This window comes from Calidris pugnax, unplaced genomic scaffold, assembly GCF_001431845.1.
Source record: "Calidris pugnax isolate Ruff unplaced genomic scaffold, ASM143184v1 scaffold38, whole genome shotgun sequence".
NCBI lineage: Eukaryota > Metazoa > Chordata > Aves > Charadriiformes > Scolopacidae > Calidris > Calidris pugnax.
This window is the reverse complement of record NW_015090995.1, coordinates 566,680-587,605: the sequence shown is the minus strand read 5'-3', so window position 1 is coordinate 587,605 and position 20,926 is coordinate 566,680. Positions and strand designations below refer to the sequence as shown.

General features: G+C 44.8%; 1 protein-coding gene across 1 annotated transcript in view; it reads left to right on the top strand.

Annotated features, from left to right (window-relative positions):
* The window catches only part of LOC106895627 (ligand of Numb protein X 2-like), a 30,327-nt gene extending 10,306 nt beyond the window's left edge, over positions 1-20,021 (top strand). Inside the window, exons 2-10 of the mRNA XM_014955154.1 lie at positions 1,665-2,127; positions 4,739-4,965; positions 6,382-6,578; positions 7,874-8,242; positions 10,550-10,732; positions 11,829-12,003; positions 12,192-12,402; positions 15,402-15,560; positions 17,190-20,021. Coding sequence (XP_014810640.1) covers positions 1,739-2,127; positions 4,739-4,965; positions 6,382-6,578; positions 7,874-8,242; positions 10,550-10,732; positions 11,829-12,003; positions 12,192-12,402; positions 15,402-15,560; positions 17,190-17,325 — 2,046 coding nt within the window. The 5' untranslated portion in view covers positions 1,665-1,738 and the 3' untranslated portion in view covers positions 17,326-20,021. The remainder of the gene's footprint in view (positions 1-1,664; positions 2,128-4,738; positions 4,966-6,381; positions 6,579-7,873; positions 8,243-10,549; positions 10,733-11,828; positions 12,004-12,191; positions 12,403-15,401; positions 15,561-17,189) is intronic.
* Positions 20,022-20,926: the final 905 nt, after the last annotated feature.

Sequence of the window (20,926 nt, the reverse complement as noted above, 5' to 3'; positions counted from 1 at the left end):
GCTTGTGTGCTGTCTCTGAGCTGTGATTTCTCTTTTGGGGAGCACTGAATCAGTCATGCAAGAGTTAAGGAGTCAATTCAAACAGCAGAGGTAGGTCTGTACATCCAGCCTAAGTGCTTTCCTCAGGGGGAAGATGCTTTCTGGCACTGCAGCAGCAGGAGAAGCAAACAACTCGTGCCCTGTACCCACCTGGAACGTTGACAATAATGTTTTAATCTTTTGAAGTGAACAAGTTTCTATGGCGAGGTAAAAATTCGCCTGTAAAACAGCTTGATTCTGTTGGTGATACGTTATCCCTTTAATTAAATAGCTGACTTACGCTTGACAATTAATTGGAGTGATGTATGATTTTTATTAGAAACCCATGACTAATTTTTTCTTGCCGTTCTCGCTATCTTATTGTTCTTGCCTACCCTCCTCCAGAGCTGCTGCTGCGTGCCAGCCATGTCCTCCAGGCACTGGTGCAGACCAGTGTTCACTCTTGCTTGGGCTTTTACCTGTTCCAGATAAAGCAATTGTTTTTCAGATATTTTCCACGTTGTCTTTCAGAAATTTTCCATTTCATCATAGTTCCGCCATTTTTTTTTTGTGTTTTGTTTTAATAGGATCTGGGAGTTTTTACACAAAGCTTTAAAAACAACCCCAAAACTCCCCCCAAAAACTCACCACAACAACAAAAGCCCCCACTGTATAATGCAGTGTTTTACATTAGCTTCATCTAGTACCATGTTTCCTACTTCATTAAAATAACTGCCAGATTAAAAACAATCCTTCCTGCAGTAGTCTCTGTGCCTGCAGAGTAATCTGGTAGCAAACTCAGGTGACTTTTATATTTAATTACAATTAGCAAGATTCAAAATGGATGTGACTGGAGACACCTCTATTAAACTCAATAGAGCAGCAGCTACAAAGAACTCAATTTGCCACTTACCTTATTTTCCCAAACTGTCAGAAGCTGAGGCTCAAGCCTTTGTGTTACGTTACAACAAGCTGGGATGTGGACAATTCTTTATATTTTTTTGCACTTAGGAAGCTTTAGTCTTTTCATAGGAAATTTGTTTTCATGGGTGAACTTAGGCATGGATGAGTGGGGAACAATGCATTGTTTGGTAAAACAAACCTTTTTGAAGGGAGTGGGCTTGAAAGGAAGGAAATGTGGTTTAGATTTAAGTTTCTTTTGAAATTTCTTCCTCTTCTTTTTCCTCATCCCCCCTCAAAACACAGAACAAAAATCCAAACAACTAGAAGTCTCCAAACTGATGTTTCACCATTTCATCTTTAAAATATTTGGTATGATCTGGAAAGCCAGAGAGAAAAAGGGTTAGTTTAAAACCCACTATCTTGGTTATCCTTTCTTTTCTTTCCTCTCTGGGTTGTTTTCCCTAAAGAACATGAAGCTTTTGTCTCAGCATTTCTAGTTCCTGTGTTTGGCAGGGCTTTACCTCGTCTGTGTCACTGCTGTGTGTACAGTAATGTAAGCTTTCTCTGAGCCCTAGGTTGATCATTCACAGGGTTGGTCTGGAAGGAAGAACCCTAAGGGGGAGCAGATGAGGGTGAAGATACAGGGGGGATGAACTTAAGGCTGGAATACAATTTAATTTTTAATTGGCTTGATCTAGAGCGGACAGTTGGCTGGAAATCTCTCTTTTTCTTCCTTTTATTAGAGGTCCTCTGTCAGACGGCTGCTACGTGACAACCTTCCTTGCTGCTGGGCTGAGAGTGCCTGGTGCTGGCTGCCATGGCTGATCCCACAGCAGAAGAACACGCGTCCCAAGTCAGTGAACTCTGCTGCGAATGCGGTCAGTTCCACCTTTTGCTGGACAATCATCTCTACAACTTCCAGGATGAAGTGGATGATGAACTCATCTGCCACATCTGCCTTCAGCCTCTGCTCCAACCTATGGACACCCCCTGTGGACATACGTACTGTTTCAAGTGCCTCGAAAACTTTATGCAGGAGTATAACTTTTGTCCTATGGATCGGAAGAAGCTCTCTTTCCAGCAGTGCCACAAGTCCAGCCTTCTAGTGCGAAACCTCTTGGATAAGCTGATTGTCTTCTGTCCTTTCAAGGCAGAGTGTCAGCAGACGATGCAGCGGTGTGAACTAGAAGCTCATCTGCAGAACAGGTGTGTTCCCATTTACATGCTGTTACTGCTCATTGTATAATGCCGTCTGTCTGCCGTGCTTCTCACCAGAAAGATCCCTTCTCAGAACAGTTCTTAAACTGGGGCAAGATGGGACACCAGAAATGGCGGAGGGTGAGGCCAGAAAGGTGGGTGGGTGAAGACAGCGTAATTGTGTGTGTGTGCTAGGGAGGCCACCCCACATGTGCTACAGAGGCAAAGGGCGAGGTGCTCTCCTGCTTGAATGCACATTAGCCACAGACCCAAAACCTATCAAATATAGAAACATTTGTGTGTCCTCATCTGGGGCACCTGACTCTGAAAATTACTATAAACATGCTTATTCTTGTTTCACTTGGGCAGAGAAGAAAGGAACAAAGTGGAACACTCTGGAAGCAAGGGTTCATGCAGTGTTGCCAGTTTAATTGGTCCAATTAAGATGTGCAACACATAAGTCTTTGATCCAAATAATATAAGTCCCTCCAAGCTGCACATTATGCAGTTGATGAATCACCTACTTACAGTTCCATTATCTTCTCTCATTCTTTTGCTCAGAAAGAGAAGAAAATGAAAAATACTTTTTTTCTTTTTCTCCTTTATGCAGATGAAGAGAGGCTTTTTTTGTTTGTTTTTCTTGTGCTTGTCAGCAGAGACGTGTTTTGGTGCTTTCACTGCTGGTCGGGCTGGTCACAGGCAGAATATTGTAGCTTTAAAAGAAGAGCAGATGACAAAGGGCTCTTGCCAGGGAGCTTGAAGAACACTTGTTCCTACCTAGTTAATGATTGCAGGAAAGGGAGCTAAAAAGGAGCTAAGTACAAGCCCTACTGCAGGTGGAACCAGACCTTCACTGCCAGTGTGTGTTTTGTCAGTGGGCAATGAGAAATGCAACAGGCTTGGTTCCCTTCAGCTGTGGTGTAGCTTTTTGTAGCCATTCCTTATTTTAAAAATAGGTCAACCAGCGTACAGGGAACGGTTATGCTTAGGATACCTTTGCAGTCCCAGCCAAGGATATATCCTTGTGGTTCTTCTTGTCTTCGGTACCCACTATCTGAGAGCTTGTGTTAGAGCCAGGGGAAGTGATGGAGGATGTTTGTGTGCCCCTTTCCCTCAATCTATGAGAGTTTATAATCCCCTTTTTCTTGAGCTAACTCATTGTAGTGCTTTCTTGTTATCAGCTGAATGCTTAAAACTGCAGGGACAGGGCTGCCCAGCTGTGCAGCTGGGGACATGGCCCATACTGGGGCTGGGCCTTCCTCTCTGCTCTGTAAATCTACCCTGGTATCAGTAAACTCCTGTCACTTGTTAATCCCTTTGGCACAGGAGTCAAACACAGAAGAGGGAGGCACCCTTAAATGTTTATGTTAGAGACCTGTCGGGAAACTGTATCATTCTGTTCTACATTTCATAGTTCTTTCTATCTCCCTTGGGGAGAGGGTTGTTCTAAAAAAATAAGGTTTTTTCACCTGGCCTGTGAGCATAGTTAGAAAAATGGGGAAGAAAAAAAAGATGAGGGAAAAAGAAATTACACTGGGATTTGGGTGTTCTGTTTTTTAAAGTGAGGTTAACTGATAGCAGGAGCCTTAAGGAAATAAGAAGCATCTAGAAACTTGTTTTCTTGGGAGATTTCTCTACCCTTTGCAAAAGGAATTTGTTTCTTGACACCTTAAGTGCACAAATGGTTCAGTCAGCTTCTGTCTTTAAGTTTCAGGGTCATTTTACTGCTCGGAGAGTAAATGACTAGGAATAAATCAGGGGAAGTAATACTGGGATGAGACTTGTTTAGCTAGAATGTAAATAGTCGAGTTTAATTTGAAAAGTGACTTTGGTAAACACCCAATACTACTCATGTCTCTGAAAGTGATGCTTTTGCATTCATCACCCTCCTCACCTGCCACTTTTTTTTATAAGTACTCTTGATAAAAGAGCTGCTTTTTCCTGGCTCGTTTTTGCTGAGCCGGGCTGGCTCTGGTGTAGCTGCAGGCAGAGCACGTTTTGTTGAACCTGGGTGTGGGGAGCAGTCAGTGGGATTATAAACTCCTCTAAATGGCTCCCGTTGGAGTAGAGCCCTCACCTGTGTGGAGTGGGGCTGGGGTGGGTCTGAGGGGCAGCTCATGCAACAACAACAACAACAAAAAGCAAGCCTTGCTTGCTACTCTTGCATCTTACTGGTTTGTTAAAAACAAAGCCTTAATTCAAGGCTGAACTTGAAACTTGAGCCACTTCATTTGCTTAAAGATACAGTTCATAGTCCTCTCTAAAAGGTCAGAGCTAAGTATTTGCTTATATTTTAAGAGGTACTGTTTTCTTCATTGAGTGTTTGCCAGGTAAATATTTAGCAAGGGAGACTGCTGCTCTTATTACATTCTCATTTTTAAAATGACTTGCTTAATAATTTTGAAAGGAATAAAATAACAGGCCTGCTCTTAAGCTGATACTAGTCCAAGTAGAAGCTGTAGGTCAAATGAGAATAAATTTCAGCATCTGTCATACAAGCTTTGCAGCTGATGAGATCTTGAACGTGCTTCTTCACATATACCTTTGTCCATCACAGCTTGCACGTGCAAGGTTAACCACGCAGGCAGAGACTACCCACTTACTGACAATCTCTCTCTAGGTGTCCTGGTTTCAAGAAGTACAAATCTGAACTACAGAGGAAAAAGAATCCCATTTCCAAAGGGAAGGAAGACCCCCCGACCAAGGTGGAAACAAACACACCCAAGGATCCAGAGGTACCAAGCGGAGGATCATCACTTGTGGCAGAAAGCTCTGCAGCTGCTGTAGTATCACTAGGGACTGCAGAGCCTGGACTGGTTAATCCAGCTTTTGAGGAGACTGAAGAAGGTGAGAGTTTGATACAGAAAGGTAATTATGTAATTACCGTTTATGATATAAAAATGAGGTCATTGTCCCAGTTCAATTTTTAAAGTGTCCCCAACATTCTTAGATATCCTCAGTGCTATTCAGCCACTCGTAGTTATCAAAGTCCTCTCTCTCCTCAGGTTGTCCTTGAGCAGAGGGAGCTTTATCCACGTGTGTCAGGTGTGGCAGGATCTGTTCCCAAGCACCAAACTCTCTGTGCAACACAACCCCCTCTGTGCAAAACAATTCTGAGAATCTGTTAGACTGCAGTGAATATTTGCAGCCTTCTTTGCAGAAACAAAGGCAGCCCCTGTCAATGTGAACACAGAGCACTTCAAGCACTTGCAGATACCAAATCATTAGTAGTTAGGAAGTGTTCCATCTTCTTCTTATCTTGTTAAAAAAGTTAAATAGACAGTCAGTTTTCTGGAGTGATCAGTACCTTCCTAATGGCGTGCAGCAAGTGTGTTTTTACAACGTAAGTTAGTTTTTGGATTAATAGTTATGAAACTCTTGCAGATAAAATTAACCAGCTTCACTTGAGGATAGAACCACTTTGCTTGTCTCAGCCCCCGTTAGAAGGCAGCGGCGTGGAAAAATCTCTGTGCCTTGTTTCAGAGTTAGTCTTAGTTTCCAAGTGCAGGTGCTGGACCTGGCAACTGTGGTGCCTGTGCCCGAGTTAATCCACAGGTCAGTTTATTTCTCTGTTGGCTTTTTCCTGGAGAACACTTGGGGCAGGTTTTGCATCTCTTGTGTGACAACTGCAGTTCACCCTGACAGGCAGCACACTCGGCTTCGTGAGCGTGGGGCCTGCCTGAATGTTGCAGTGCTGGTAGGTTTAATACCACTCACTAACAACAACTTTCATCTTCAAAGTGTGTGAGGAACATTGCTTAGTCTTCAGCCTGCTGTGAATAGGCAAACATTACTCCTGGTTTACAGGGAGGATGGGAAAAGAAGAGGAAAGGAAATTAGAGGAGGGAAGTTGCAGTGAGTTACTCGTGGTAAAGTCACCACAAGTAATTACAGCTTAGGAGTCCCCTTTTGTAATGGGCATCATGGAAATTGGCATTTGTTATGGGTGTGCTTCTAGTAGGCTACGAGAAAAATAAATCTCTAAATGGTAAGTGAAACATACTGAATGCCTTGTAATAAAACTCAAGAAATAATAATTAAAGAGATTAAATTTGCCATAAGCTAGGAGAAGATGGGAAACGTTCTGGAGAAACTGTAAAGAAGCAGGAGCTTTTAAAGTTTTTAAACTGACCCTCTCCTGATAGCTGCTCTCCCTTCAGGTGCTACTTTGGACACAACCTGCCAGTGCTACAAATCTTGTGGTGCTGCGTGAAAGAAAATTCTATTAAAGTGTTGTTTTTTCTCTTCAATTTCCACAATCAGATCTTCCTCAGAGAACTAGTCTTGTGGCTGAAACTACCACAATTGAAATTCACCGAGAAGACCCGGAGGAAGAGCTGGGGATGAGGATAGTTGGGGGTAAAGACACCCCACTCGGAAACATCGTTGTTCAGGAAGTCTTGCGCGATTCTGTCATCGCTGCGGATGGAAGAATAGCACCTGGGGACCATATTCTTGAGGTCTGTGAAACCCCACTGCTAGTCTCATTGCTTCCCTTGACTTTAGGGGAGGGCTGGGGGAGGAAAGCTGACTGGGAAAACTGGGAAATCTCTTCAGCTGAGGGTTTAAAAGCAGTGCTCAGTCTGGTGTGTCAGTAGCATTGTGTTGTCTGCTGGGGCTGACTTTTGAGGTTCCTTCCAGTCATGCTCGTATTTACTTTGCATATTTGACAGCTTTTTGAAATTTTAGTCCATTTGGGATAAAATGAAAAGATTTCTAACTGATAATTTCACCCAGTAGCACCATTTATCTCCAAAGGATTGTGCTCGAGTTAGTAGGGCAAGCAATTATGAGAATTCCTACGTTGCTTAAGCTGCATATTCTCAATGGGCAGGTCCGAAGTGTAAGACCTTACGACTTGAAGTAAAGCATCAGATATGTACTGTGAGTAATAAAGTGTACCAACCTCATACCATGCTGACCCACGGGGCCAGATGTCATTTCCAAATTAATCACGTTGCATGGCAGTGGGCTAATTGAGGTGACACAAGCTTGTAAAACCTAGATGGAGCGAGAACTGTTGGCACCTCCTGGCTATGGCTGCCCAAGCATTTGAAGAGCCATAGGGCCCTAATTATCCTGTTGGACTCTGGACTGCAGTGAGGACTGGCAGCCCCACACGCACAAGCAGCTGATACAATCTCCGAATTGGTTTCTTAGAACAAAAGAGTAACTTCTGTTTCATCCAGTTGTATTGTACACGTCTCGGTCTTGACTGGGTTGTAAAAAGGACAGGTTCCCTATTAACACCCTAAAAGAAGACTGCACAGTGTCTTATGTGACAACAGACAAAGCAAGACCTAGTTTCTGAGAGTTACTTTGTTAAAAGCGTGATTAGACTGATGATTCCAGAAGCTTGAATGGACCATTCTTTAACTTAAGGGTGAGGATGGGTAGTCTCTGATTTGAGTCTTCTCTGAGTGTGCGTTGAACACTGGAAGTTAAGGGAAAGCAGTGCTGTATTGCCATGGATGTAACAATTTAATGTTTTGCAGTTTCAGGTCTGTTAGTTATATGAATTGTCCTGTCTTGTCCCTGTCCTCAGCTATTCACCATCAACTGTGGTCTAATTGCATCTGCTTTCCTCTGCATTCTTTTTTTAGAAAACTCTGCTCTCTAATGCTCATCAGAAGCAGCTGCTGCAGTCACAGCATCGCACAGGGAGTTGTCTCCAACTTTGTGATGTTCTGCACTCTGGACAGTGCCTAAATTATGTAGGTTTTGATTAGTGACTCCGGTTTGTTTGTCTTTCTAGGTGAATGGCGTCAACATCAGCAGTGTGACTCACTGCCAAGCTGTCTCCTTCCTGCGCCACCCAGGTCCTGTTCTCCACCTCATGGTCCTGCAGGAGAAGGGTTTTTCCAACAAGACTGCACAGCAGGATTCCACTTCTGCTACAAATCGGGAAGTGATCCACGTTACCTTGATAAAGAGAGACCGATCCGAACCCTTGGGAATCAAGCTGATCAGGAAGACAGATGAGGCAGGGATTTTTATTCTAGATCTGTTAGAGGGAGGTTTGGCAGCCAAAAATGGAAAACTGAGTCGGAATGACAGAGTCCTGTCAATAAACGGCCAGGATTTGAGGCAAGGAACACCCGAGTCCGCTGCGCAGATAATCCAGGTAATTTATGACATGGTGAGGTTTATGGCTCATGACTCCGCAGCTGCCTGCATTGATGGCAGGGCTCCTGTTCTGAGCCACACTACTGCAAACTGCATTCCCTGAAATATCTCTTTGGGAAAGTGACTTCCCTGCGGATGTGTGGGAAGCACCTCTTCCAAATGAAGATAAACACGAAGAGTGGGAATCCATGGTGAGTCATCTCTGACGAGTCTGAGGTGAGGCAGTTGCTCATGGCCCTTCGGTTCAGCTAAGGCAACTGCATCTCTTCTGTGCTGTGGAGTTTGGAGCCTTTCTTGCGGAGTGAATATCCATATGTGCTGTGCAGACACAAGCAGCAGAGACAAGGAGAGATTGGTAGAGACTCTAGTGCTTCAAACAGGCAAACTGAAGGTGTTTGCTGGGAGATGTGACAGGCAGGAAGCACAGAACAGAACCCTTTTGACTGATTTGAAGCCAGCCCTCCCCATTTTATCTGCATTTGGGAAGGGAGGCACTTCAGGCTAAAACCATTCTAAAATACTAAATGGGTAGAAGAGAGGTGGTCTTTCCCTGTGCCATAGGGACGTGCGGCTGTTGCAGCATGCCAGATGTTTTGGTGGAAGGAGTGGGCAAGGAATTTTGGTTAAGGATTAAGGACTGCTACATGTGCAGCAGATATCACGTAGATCAGTTTAAATTCTTTATCTCCCTAGGCAATGACCTCCAGTTTCTGTTTTTATCTAAAGATCCCGACACAATGCATCTCATCACATACTGTTTATATCCCGGAAAGGATCTGAGGTCAGCAGTGAGGGAAAAGCCAGTTATTTTCCTTGTAATCAGCAGAGGATTGCAGTGGCATGGGAGAAGAGAAAGAACAGAGTTCCAGTACTGAGATCCCTTTTTCTATGTTCTAGATGTGATTCCACTCTATGGCCTCTTAGAATTACATTTGCATCCCACAAGTGCTGCTGTATTTCTGTTGCAATGTGCAAACGTAATTCCTGAATGAAGAACTCTTTCTTGATCCCACTGAAATCAGTAACCACAGACTCAGAACGGCCTTTGTTAGGTTTGGGGATTGAATTCCTTCTGAAGTGACGTTTGTGTAAAACTGTGAGAGTCTTCCAAAGGTTATCTGTTCTTCTGAGGGCTGATTCAAATTCCTTGTTAAATGGAATTTTAATTTTCATTGCAAACCGTGTGCAGAAAAGAGTCCTTCTACCTGTAAAGTACCACTTACAGCTATATATACATATATATATGCACAGCCATATGTACTGTATACAGTCCTGGTTGAACGGGAGGGCAAATCCCCATCTCAGAACATGATGATTATAATATATTTTATGAAGACATGGAGGTGTGTTGACTGTCTGGAAAAAAAAATGGCTCTATCTGAAGTGACTGTGGAGGCAAGATGCTTTTAAATTTCAGAAAAGAAAAACTCTCCTGTACTAGTTTAAAAAGAAAAAGAAAAAAACAAACAAACAAACAGTTGTTGCAGTCCCTTTTCCAGGGAATTCCCTGCTGTCAGGGTGCTGTGGCACCAGGGACACGGGGTCCTGTGTCAAGAAGTGAGAGCAGCAACCGTTCTTCTCTCATCCGTTGCAGGAAATGCCCCAACTAAGGACATAGGCCTTATTCCAATGGAGTCCTTCACAATAAGGTTTTGTCAAATTATCTGAAAGAACAAACCAAATTAGAAGAGCAGTAACAATAGTCAATAGTTTCCCTGTAGTTCTGCCAAGGCCAGACTTACAGCTGGTTAAGTGTTTAATTGGCAGCAACCTTAGACAAAAGGTCGTGCCTTCAGGTACTCTGGGAAAAAAATGGGTGGGAGATGCTGAACAATAGACATGGTGCATAAGCTGGGAGGGAAGGAGTTTTAACAAGTTTCTTCACAATAAAAGAAAAAGCCTCCAATACTCATATCAAGGTCATCCATCGTGTGGACCCGTCACCATTCCGGCTCTGTTCATTTTGTATCACAACACAATATGCTATTTTGGTTATGAAGTGGAGGAATTAATCATCCTTTTCCATTTTCTCTTGTTTGGCATTTGTGGGGGAGGGAGGCATGAGTGAAACCTGCCTTAGCTCCTTCTGACTAACATTTGCTAATGACTTTTTTTCTTTTCCCCATATGATTCTGTGGCATTTCAAAAAAAAACATTGCGTCACGCGGCATAGTCCCGTTTCAGACTCTTTGTAGAAACCAATGCCAACCCTTCTCTCTCCCCAAGAAAATCACAGGGGCCGTCCCTAATTTCTAATTTATTTTTCTATCGATTTTATTTACACTCTCTTTGTTTCTCCTGGCAGACCACTGAATCCAGAGTGAACTTTGTCGTCCTGAGGCAGCTGGGTGTGCAGCTCTCGGACCTGGTGGAAGATGGCAGCACATCCAATAACAGCAGCAGCAGCAGCAGCAATGGAGGAAGCCCGGTGCACCATCGGAGACGACTGGACCAGAATCACTACAGACGAAAATCTACCTACCAGAAGGTAAGGTTTGTAAATAACGGAAAAAGCACTGGTTACTCTTGGTCCAGCAGATCTGTTATTTCACTGAATTTTAGAGTTGGAAGGGACCACAGAGATCATCTAGTCCAACTCTCCTGCTGAAGCAGGATTGCCTAGAGCTAGAGCATGTTACTCAGGACTGAATCCAGGCAGGTCTTGAAAATCTCCAAGGAAGGGGACTCCACACCCTCCCTGGGCAGCCTGTTCCAGGGCTCTGGCACCCTCACTGTGAAGAAGTTTCTCCTCATATTTGAGTGGAACCTCTTCTGTTCCAACTTGTGCCCGTTGCCCCTCGTCCTCTCAGTGGGAACCACTGAAAAGAGTCTGGCTCCCTCCTCCTTCAACCCTCCCTTGAGATACTTGTAGGCATTGATAAGGTCTCCCCTCAGCCTTCTCTTCTCCAGACTAAAGAGTCCCAGCTCTCTCAGTCTCTCCTCATAAGGGAGATGCTCCAATCCTTGAATCATCTTTGTTGCCCTTCGCTGGACTCTTTCTAGTAGTTCCCTGTCCCTCTTGAACTGTTTGCTCTGTGGTGGTGATTCAGCACATAAAGCTAATCAGTAGCTCCATTTCTTCTTGAGCTGTTGCAAAGCAGCTGATTTGTGGCTTTTGGTACTAGAGAACCATGTATTTCTCATCTACTAGGAAACACAGTTTTTTAATGGAAAAACGTGTCAAAATTACTTCTAACGTCTCTAATGTTGATGCAGAATGAGTGTTTAAATCCTTTCTTGTCTGGAAAGGGCAATGGGAAATTTATCATCCATGAGATGTTTGGGATTTGCTTCTTGACATCTATCAAGCACAGCCCGTTCAGGGCATTGCCCAGTGACACCAAGTTATGGTTCTGGTTTGGAGCAGAGGCCTTTATGGTACAGGAGTGGGAACCACACAAATCACACTGTGACTTCAGTGTTCCACCCAAAGCAAGTACACGAGAAGCTGACTTTGACATCCAGCCACATGGCTGAAATGCTCTAGATTCAAGATATGATGTTCTGTTATTTTCTTCCAGATCTGGGCTTCTCATGTTAATTGCATTAATGAAGCTGCATTTTGTACTGTCGTTCCTTTGTAGGATTTACCTCAGGGATATGTAAGTCACGAAAAGACAGTTGCAATAAAAAAGGAACCAAAGGAATCTTTAGGAATAACAATTGGAGGCGGAAGGGATAACAGAAACAAGCTCCCTATATATGTAACGAGTGTGCAGCCCATCGGATGCCTATTCAGGGATGGCAGAATCAAGCGAGGTAAGGAGGCTCTCAGACCCTTTAGAAATCTCAGAACCCTTTAGGGTTTGGGTTTTGGGGTTTTTTCAGTGAAAATTGGACTTGGACACTAAAGTGAGGCTGGAAACAGGATTCCATGTGAGATCTTGAGGCAGAAATGGGCTTCATAGCCAAAGGTCTGTAATAATCCTGTCTTATTTAATCACCAGGAGATGTACTTCTGAGCATAAATGGCATCGATTTGACTCACCTGAACTACTATGAAGCTGTCTCAGCACTGAAATCTAACGCAGCTTCCCACTCAGTTGTACTGAAAGCCTTGGAAATCCTTTCAGTGAACTCGACAGAGCCCTCTCTGGATATCAAGGAGCAAGGATTCAGCTGGTCTCCTCTCTGGATCACATGGCTTGGATTGCCAAGGTAGGTTTGTTCAGTGACTGTTAGAGGTTTATTCAATCAGAGTTGACTTTCACTCAAACACTGATAAAATTGCTTTGTTGGTTGACTTGGAAGTGTTACTGGTTTAGCTCTGAGGCAGCGTAACGCCTTATTTGTCAACAAGATCACAGTATAGTGAATGCATAGGAAACTTCCACTGCTTTTTAAGGTGTGATGCATCATTCCCCTACTTCTCTTGGACAGTAGCCATATTTCAGAAGTGTCATCAAAATACATTCAGCTGTAAAAGGCAGAGCCTGTTCTCATTCTGGCTGACTAGAGAAGGATCGTGCAGGAGATGCACATGAAACGTTAAAGCCAAACCCTTCTGTGGGAAGCCCAGATTATTTACAGCCTTGTTTCTTGAAGCACCTGAAAGAAGAAATCCTAACAAAGCCTCTGTGACGTTATCCTTGTGTTACTTAGCAGCCAGTAAGTGCTAAACAAAACAGCCCAAGGAAGGCAGCTTTTGTGTCTCCAGCAACTGCAACTTGGCTCGTACCCAGCACCGTCCTCTCGGTTTCCTCTGCTCTCCCAGGGAACCAGCCCGTCTGCTCCGTGCAGGCCCGGTATGAACTAGCCCCACCTGCACCTGGGTAGCCCAAACCTGAGTGCAAACCCTCAGATGCTGGCCGGTGTTAGTTCCTCATGGGTGCTTCTGCAGTGAGGCATAGCAAGGCAAAACCTGCCTTTCTTCCTCCTTCCTTTTCCAATCTATTTGGATGTCTGGTGGCTTGCAGCTTCACCACACTTCCTGCTGCAGGGACTGGAGAACCCTCTTTGCTCATTGGTCACCTGCCTTCATTTCAAGAGTATATTGACATCACCTGCCACTCAATACATGGCTCAAAATTCTTTGGTGCTGGTATTAATGTTGGCTTCTCTTCATTTGACTGTTTCTGTACCTTGCTGCTGAAGCAAGGAGCAGTGATTTCACCTGCCCTTTCTACTCTTCAGTCTTCCTTTCTTACTCCGACCTGAATTCAGGCCTCTGAATTTGTCTGCTGTTCCTCTGTGGCTGTGAGGATGGTTAGGTGGCACAAAGCCACAGCCAGTGCTGCACTTCCAATGAAGATACAAACATCTTCATAAGAAAGACAGCGTAGTAGTATTTTTCCACCTAACCTCAGGCCCCTGAGGTATTTCTGTGCTGACCCAGCTGGCTGGTAGCTTTCTGGCATTTTTTTTGTCTTTTAATAGAACTGTGGGTACCTCTGATGTCTTTGTAAACTTACTCCTTCTCCATTCTTTGCTTTGTTAGTAATTGGTGGTGGTGAGCGTTCCAGGTTAATTGTATGCTACTACTTACTGCTTCTGAATGTTTATCATCGTCACTGCATATGTCACAGAAGACAGCATAGGAACTTTACCTGATTTCTTCATAGTTATTACATTAAATCAATACCAGCTACTGATACTATAAAATACCATCTCAAAACGCTGGTTTGGAGGGTGTGTGTGTCCTAATTCATTGCACACTGAATCCTAAAGATACTGGAAATACTGAATTGAAAGATCAATTTATTTTTTCTCTGTAAAAGCTTTGACTCTGATCACCGTGCACGGTGTGGCTTACAGATAATTCTCAGGGGGTGGAAAAGCAGTTTCTAAAAGTCTGCAGGACTGCAAACTCAGCAGGGTGTTTGTCAGAATAAAACTCACACCTTTACTTTCTGTAAAGCTTGAAGTTCTTTTCCCACAGTTATTTTCCATGATAGTAAATTCACATTTCTCTTCCTAAAAACCCTTTCTTACACGGTGAACTGATTTCTAGCAAACTACCTTTTCCAGCTCTTGGAGAACGTTTCTAATGTTTTTACGTTCTCTGGTGATGTAATTCTTGCCACTCTTGCTCTCTGGGCTATTTATTTGCACGAGCTGCCACATGCATTTCTCACAGCTGTATTTTTACACTCGTGTGGTACCAGTAGAAGTAAACCATCCGTGAGCTGCAGCTGGGTCTTCCAGTGTTTGTGTGAAGAACTCGTACAAAAGTAAATTACAGTTTGAAAGTAGGTAATTGGATCCCTCTCCTAGTGAGAAGTTAACTGAGAAGGCTTTTGAAATCTGAAACTCATCTGCAAACTGCTCGAGCAAAGCCCTTGAGGCAAAAACGTTTATTAGGAAAAGTTTAGCTGCTGGAATACTTCAGCAGGGCGATGGGCGGCAGTTTCACAGAGTGTAGCTCTGTCAGTGCCAGAAGGTACCCTGACTGTGAGCAGAGTCCACGGGCTGTGCTCCTGCCACCCCTCCTCAGACGCCTCCCCAAGGCTCTGCCCGTCTCTGTGCTACAAACTGAAGGAGCGAGCGCTGTTAGTGCTTGGGGACTCTCCAAGGTGACAGACCTCAGTGGCTGGCATTCAGCAGTGGTCTCTGCTGGCTCTCCGAGGAGGCTGATCTCCTCCTGTACACAGCGAGCCTGGGTGTAGCTCCTCCAGGAAAGACTTTTCATATTCCAATTTGAGAGTCAGTAAAAGAAAGGCTGCCATAGCTCAGATGTTTGCTTTCCGTCAGTGATACGGAGCTGCTGAATGCCTCCATTGTACCAAGCCTGGAGTGTACAGGTGGAATAAAAAAAAAAGCTTGGTTCCCATATATTGCATGGGTGTAACTGCTGTTCATGATTAATTTGTTTTTGTCACTAGTACTGTGCGTGTTCATTAGGAGAATTCATGAATTTATTCATGAGTCTTTCAGGTCACAAACCCCTTTTGATTATGGTAATTTTCTGCTAACTCTTAAACTAGCACTGACAATGCTGAGAAAATATTTCTAAAGGACTGGCATCTTCAGATTTGAGAATTATCCCTGTAATGTGCCCTGCAAAGGGGTTGCCTCCAGTCCTTAAAGAAAGAAAATAAATAGGAGACTGTTCCATAGCTGCGCTTTCTGCAAGGGAAAACATAATTTTCTATTTAGATGGTTTTCCTTGAAACACACTCATCAGCTTTCTCTGGTTTTGACTGTGCTTGTCTTCACAGCTACCTTCACTTCTGTCAAGATATTGTCCTTAGCAAAGGTAACCTGGAAAGCTGGGGCTTCAGCATTGTTGGAGGCTTTGAGGAAAGCAAAGGAAACCAACCCTTCTTCATCAAAACCATAGTCCCGGGGACTCCTGCCTTCCGAGACCGGAAACTGAAGTACGTATGAGCTGCCCTGCGGGTCGCTGTGTCAGAAACACCATGGGTACTTGTATCAGTGTGCACCAGGTCACTGAGGGGCTGTCTTTTACCTTTTTAATTAGCTGAGCTTAAAGTTAATGACTCCGAATTCTTAGACGCTCGTTTGTGCAGTTAATACTGTTACCAAAGTTGTAACAAACCAAGTCTATATTAATAAGTGGTTTAGTTTCTCTATAAAGGTGCAACTAAAAGGAATTAACAGTTACATCTTAAAAAGGCTGTAAAGGTTTTAATTGAGTCATTAGATAAACGTAGAAAGGGGATGTTTGAGATGAATCCTGCCAGGCTCCAGAGTATAAAATCTCCTGGATTAGGAAAAGTATCCCAGTTACAGCAACAAAAGCCCTCCTGTGCAGGAAGCTTAAAACGAGCTTTGCTGACCTGTTTGTGAACAATTGCAGCGAGTGGAGAGTGAGCAGTGGAGCTGGAGAACCCCCCAGTTGGCTCTCTGGGAGCCAACAGAGCCAGCTTCTCAGCAGGGCTGTAAAAACTAAAAGTGAGGCTGCCATCTTGGAAGGGACACCCTTTCAGTGCAGGGAGCTGGGCTTTGCTCCCCTGAAAACCAGAACAGAGCTGGGTCAGAGCCTCAGCGGGAGGACCAGGCTCCCATTTGAGGGCTGGCACAGCAAGGTGCTTTCCCCGTTAGACACAAGGAAGGGAGCTGGCTGGCTTCAGTGCCTCATGGTCCCAGCTGGATGGTACCACTGCCCAGAGAGATTGGAGTGCCATAGAGCAGGGCTCTGAAACATCTACTGGATAGAGCTCCAGTGCGACAGTGTGCTCCAGTCGTGAGCGCCTCACCTTAGTGACTGCTAGTCCAGCAGCTGTAGGAGCAACGTGGGTGATGAGTGTGTTTATCAGTTTGGAAAACAAATCATATGAGGAGCGGCTGAGGGAGTTGGGACTGTTTAGTGTGAGGAAGAGGAGGCTGAGGGGAGACCTCATCACTCTCTACAACTTCGTGAAAGGACACTGTAGAGAGGTTGGTGCTGGTCTCTTCTTACAGGTAATTAGTGACAGAACGAGAGGGAACGGCTTCAAGCTCCAACAGGGTAGGTTTAGATTGAACATTAGGAAAGAATTTTTCACTGAAAGAGTGATAGGGCATTGGAATAGGCTGCCCAGGGAGGGGGTGGAGGCCCCATCCCTGGCTGTGTTTAAGGGCCGTTTAGATGCAGTGCTGAGGGACATGGTGTAGGGGAGGACTTTGTAGAGGAGGGGAGATGGTTGGACTCGATGATCCCAAGGGTCTCTTCCAACCTAGACCATTCTATGATTCTATGATATAGGTTCTCTGTAGCTTTTCCCTCTGCTGAGTGGACAGCTGGTCACACAGCTGGTGACCTTCTCTGCTGTGTCACACAAGTACCAGCAGCATCCTCCTTTTCCCTTCCCCTCTTTGACCCAGAGGGGTCAAAAGCCTCTGACACCAACCACTGCTTGCATCCTTTCCTTGCCCCTAATCATTCATCTAGTGAAAAAGTTCCTTCACCAAAGAGTTGAGCATCTAGATGTCCTTGGGGGTCCTAGGGTGCAGTGTTAACAATAATGAAGTCCTGACATGCATGTTTTCTGTCTTCTGATTAGGTGTGGAGATGAAATAGTGGCAGTAAACGGAGTGCCAGCGATAGGAATGAGCAACTCGGAGCTGATCCCAATGCTGAAGGAGCAAAAGAACAAAGTCACCCTCACTGTGGTGTCCTGGCCAGGAAGCCTCGTGTGAAAGCTCAACCAGAACACACCACAGTTTCAGGTATCAGACAGCAGTTGGCCATCACACAAAGCTAAACATGTGACACACAAATCAAGGGAATGCTGAACTCTGTGAATACTACACCCTGTATTGCCATGGAAGACTTTTACCTTCCTTTTTGGAGAAAACATTTCTTTCCTGTGCCATCAACAAATCTGGCGGTCGGATTCAAAGTAATAGCTCATCTGAACAGTTGTAGCTTCCTGGGCTCATTAAAGCTCTTCAGAATTGGTGTTGCAGAGAAAGCTCTTTTTCCAGGGCTTCTCTACAAATTGCCTTTGAGGCGTGTTCCTCAATTTTAGACCTCTGTCTTCAATTTGATCTTTTGAACAGGTCAAAACAGGCCCAATGGTCTGATTTCCCCTGCTGGTTTAATACAGTTCTGCTCCTTATCAGACTGCCATTCTTGGACGTTGAGTCATTTTATACACGCTTTAAAAGCCACTAATAAAGTTGTAAGGATTGGGACCTAATTAAGCAGTTCATATAGCCCCCAGTCTCGATATTTTTAGGTTACTGAAACCTAATGAATGTTAAAAAAACCCCAATTGTACCTCTCAGCTGAGAGCTGAAGAGCTGCTCGGTTAGCGTGGTGGGACTGTGCTGGCTTGTAGGAAGGTCCTATCATGGGGCAGCTGTCACGAATCCTGATTTAGGATCCTACTGAATATGCTGATTTGTTGCAAATGAGTGATTTTTTGACCACTTAAAGAAGCTGTCAAAGGTATCAGCAAAAGTGGTTTCATTGAAAATACGATGTTGTAAAAGTGTGAATCAAAAAAAAAAAAAAAGCCTGAATCAAACTACTGCTACTTCAGTTAAGGAATCAAGTGAATTTGTCACAGTAGCCAGAGATAAGGAATTTGTTTCGTTTTCATCCCCTTCCTCAGCTTGGTTTCCCTGCTTTTATGAGTTGATAAAATGACCAGTTTTTTTCCCCAGAAGGCAGATGATTAAGTAAACAGGTCTGTAACCAAAAACCTGTGTCCCAGCATGCTGTCCTGTTGGTTTCCCAGCGATCAGGTGCAGAGTTAGGGCAGGGGCAGGAGGAGGTACCCGACACAGTGCCTGTGCTCTCGGGCACGTGAGACCTCTGTCCGTGTCCCTCCTGCAGCTGGAGTGAACTCTCAGCTCCCTGGCTCAGGGCAAGCTCAGGGGGTCACTGACCACTCTGGCCACGTTGTACTGACTGGATGAATTAATTAAGCTGCCTCCAGAAGGACAGTGTGCCTGGTTTGGCTTCAGTTCAAATCTACCCTCTAGTTACAATTTAAAATAATAAAAGAACTGCAGGTGGTTTGATCTGTGACACCTCACTAAGTTCCCACCTGGAAACTCCCCATGAAGCAATGCCCTTCTGTTTTTAGAAGGCTGTTAATCAGCAGTAGAAATGACAGATCTTCCTCAAAGCAGGTTGCAAGGGGAGAGATCTTCCCTCTTACGCCATTCCTGCTGTAGCTTTTATGGGGCCAACTCTGATTAGAAGAGTCAAAGGAGTTTCTCTCCCTGTCAAAATGCTACCTAGAATGAGTTTTTAATTCCTTGTTGCAGTAAACTGGCTGCAGGTAAGTGCCCATCATTGTCTTAAGCAGTGCTTTTCTTAGGGCTGGCTACTTCCTAATGAGCTGTGAGTGCAGAGCAGGACTGTTCCTTGCTGGGTGACTGAGTTGTGAGCACACAGAGTGACTTCACTTAAGGCAGGATAGAGCAGGGGCTGGTATCAGAGCCCATTATACAGAAATAGCTCAGGATTCCATTGTCACAAAAGCTTCCCTGGCACTCGGTGTGGCCTCTTTGTTTGGCTGATAAATACCCCTGTGGACTCTGACAGCAGAAACAGGGTGGCCAGCTGGGCTCTGCGGCCTTTTTTTCCCTGTTTTCTTGTTGAAACACCTAGAGGAAAAGAATTCCAAAAGTCAGAAAGGTGCCTGTGGAAAACCAGTTGCTTGACCTCTGTCTGACACAAAGGAATAGAAAAACCACAAGCAATTTTTTGTCTCTTTCCAATCAATGTGCAGAATCTGTGCCTGGTATGGAACAGTAAATACTGATGTAGATAGGGAGAGGGTGATTCCTACTGAGTTAGCACCAAATGGGACTTGTATGAAGTAGAGCAGAGGAAGCTGTGCAGCTGGTGGGACAGTGGGACTCAAGAGGATGCTGCAGAAGGCAGCAGGATTTTTACCACTAACTCCATCTCGTTTCAAGGTGCCTTCAGCTTCACCAAAATGTCCTGGTAATTTAAATATTGCCTCCAAGATCAGCTTGTTAATAGATGTTGAATTTGTTTTGATGACTTTATAAATTATTGTGATATCACTGAAAAACATGTATTATGGGTGGTTTTTTAACCTTTCCTTCCAGCGTATCTGTTAACGCCACCAGAATAGGTCACTTACTCCAACAACAGACACTTCTCCAAGAAACTGATGTTTTGAGGCAACTTGGCCCGTTTCTCATCTCCTGCTTTGGCCCAGTAGCAGCACTGATGCCACCAGCACAAGAACTGGTCCCTTATTTGAGAATTATTAGTCACCCTTGGGCACTCCCCAGGGAACACGACCATGGGACCTGCAGTATTTACCTGACACAAGGAAAGATTATTGCCAAAGCCCCACCTTTAGATTTCTCTAGCACATTAAAGGCAAACATTTCACCTCGCTTTATTTCATTAAAATAAACCCATTTCAAACTATTTCCCCTTAAATTCACAGCTGCTTCTGACAGTGTAGGCCTCTGACATCAGCAAAGGAGGTGGCTCCATCTCTAAAACCCTTCAAACACCGCAGGAAGCTGCAGCGCTGACCCGTCAGTACAGGATTCTCTGTCCCCTCTCCCACACCAGGTGCAGAGGGACACAGACTGGAGGTGATCACCATTAATTAACGCCCATTTACAGGATGAGGAGCTTCTGTCACCTCCAGAGAGCAAGAGACTTGGGGAGTGGATGTAGAATAGCTCTGTCCACCCTTGGAGCGGCACCACATCCACCTGGGCACGCAAAAATGGAGCGGCAGCACTGACTGGGGGCCAGACCCTACACTCACCTTGGGGTAAAATTATTGCCAGCATTTTCCCCCAGTTCAAGACAAAAAAACTGCTCAGACTGCTCTTGGGGGCTCTGCCTGGCCTTCCTTTGGTGCCAGCTGCCCTGGCCATTTCAGAGCTCATGTTCTGGAAAAAAAATAAAATACCAGATTTCGTAATTACAGAATTACAGGCTCTCTGTGGAGACCCAGGAAGGATGTGTGGCCCCTCTCCCACGTCAGGGGAACAAGTCCCTGCTCTGGCCGTGGCACTTGTACAATCGTGCTGCAGACCTGTGTGCTTCCAGGGGACACGTACCAAAGTGCTCTTGAATCCTCCTCACCAGTTTTGAAGTGGTTTCTCCTCCGCCGACACCGAGCCACAACTGGATAAAAGCACCTTCATCCCAAGTTCCTGAAAGTTCATCCCAAGTTCCTGAAAGCTGTTGGGCCATCGCAGCCCAAACCCACCACCCTGACCCCGGGAGAAGGTCGGGGAGGTCTCCCCTCGCTCCGCTGGGATTCCTGCAGCCAGAGATGCCGTG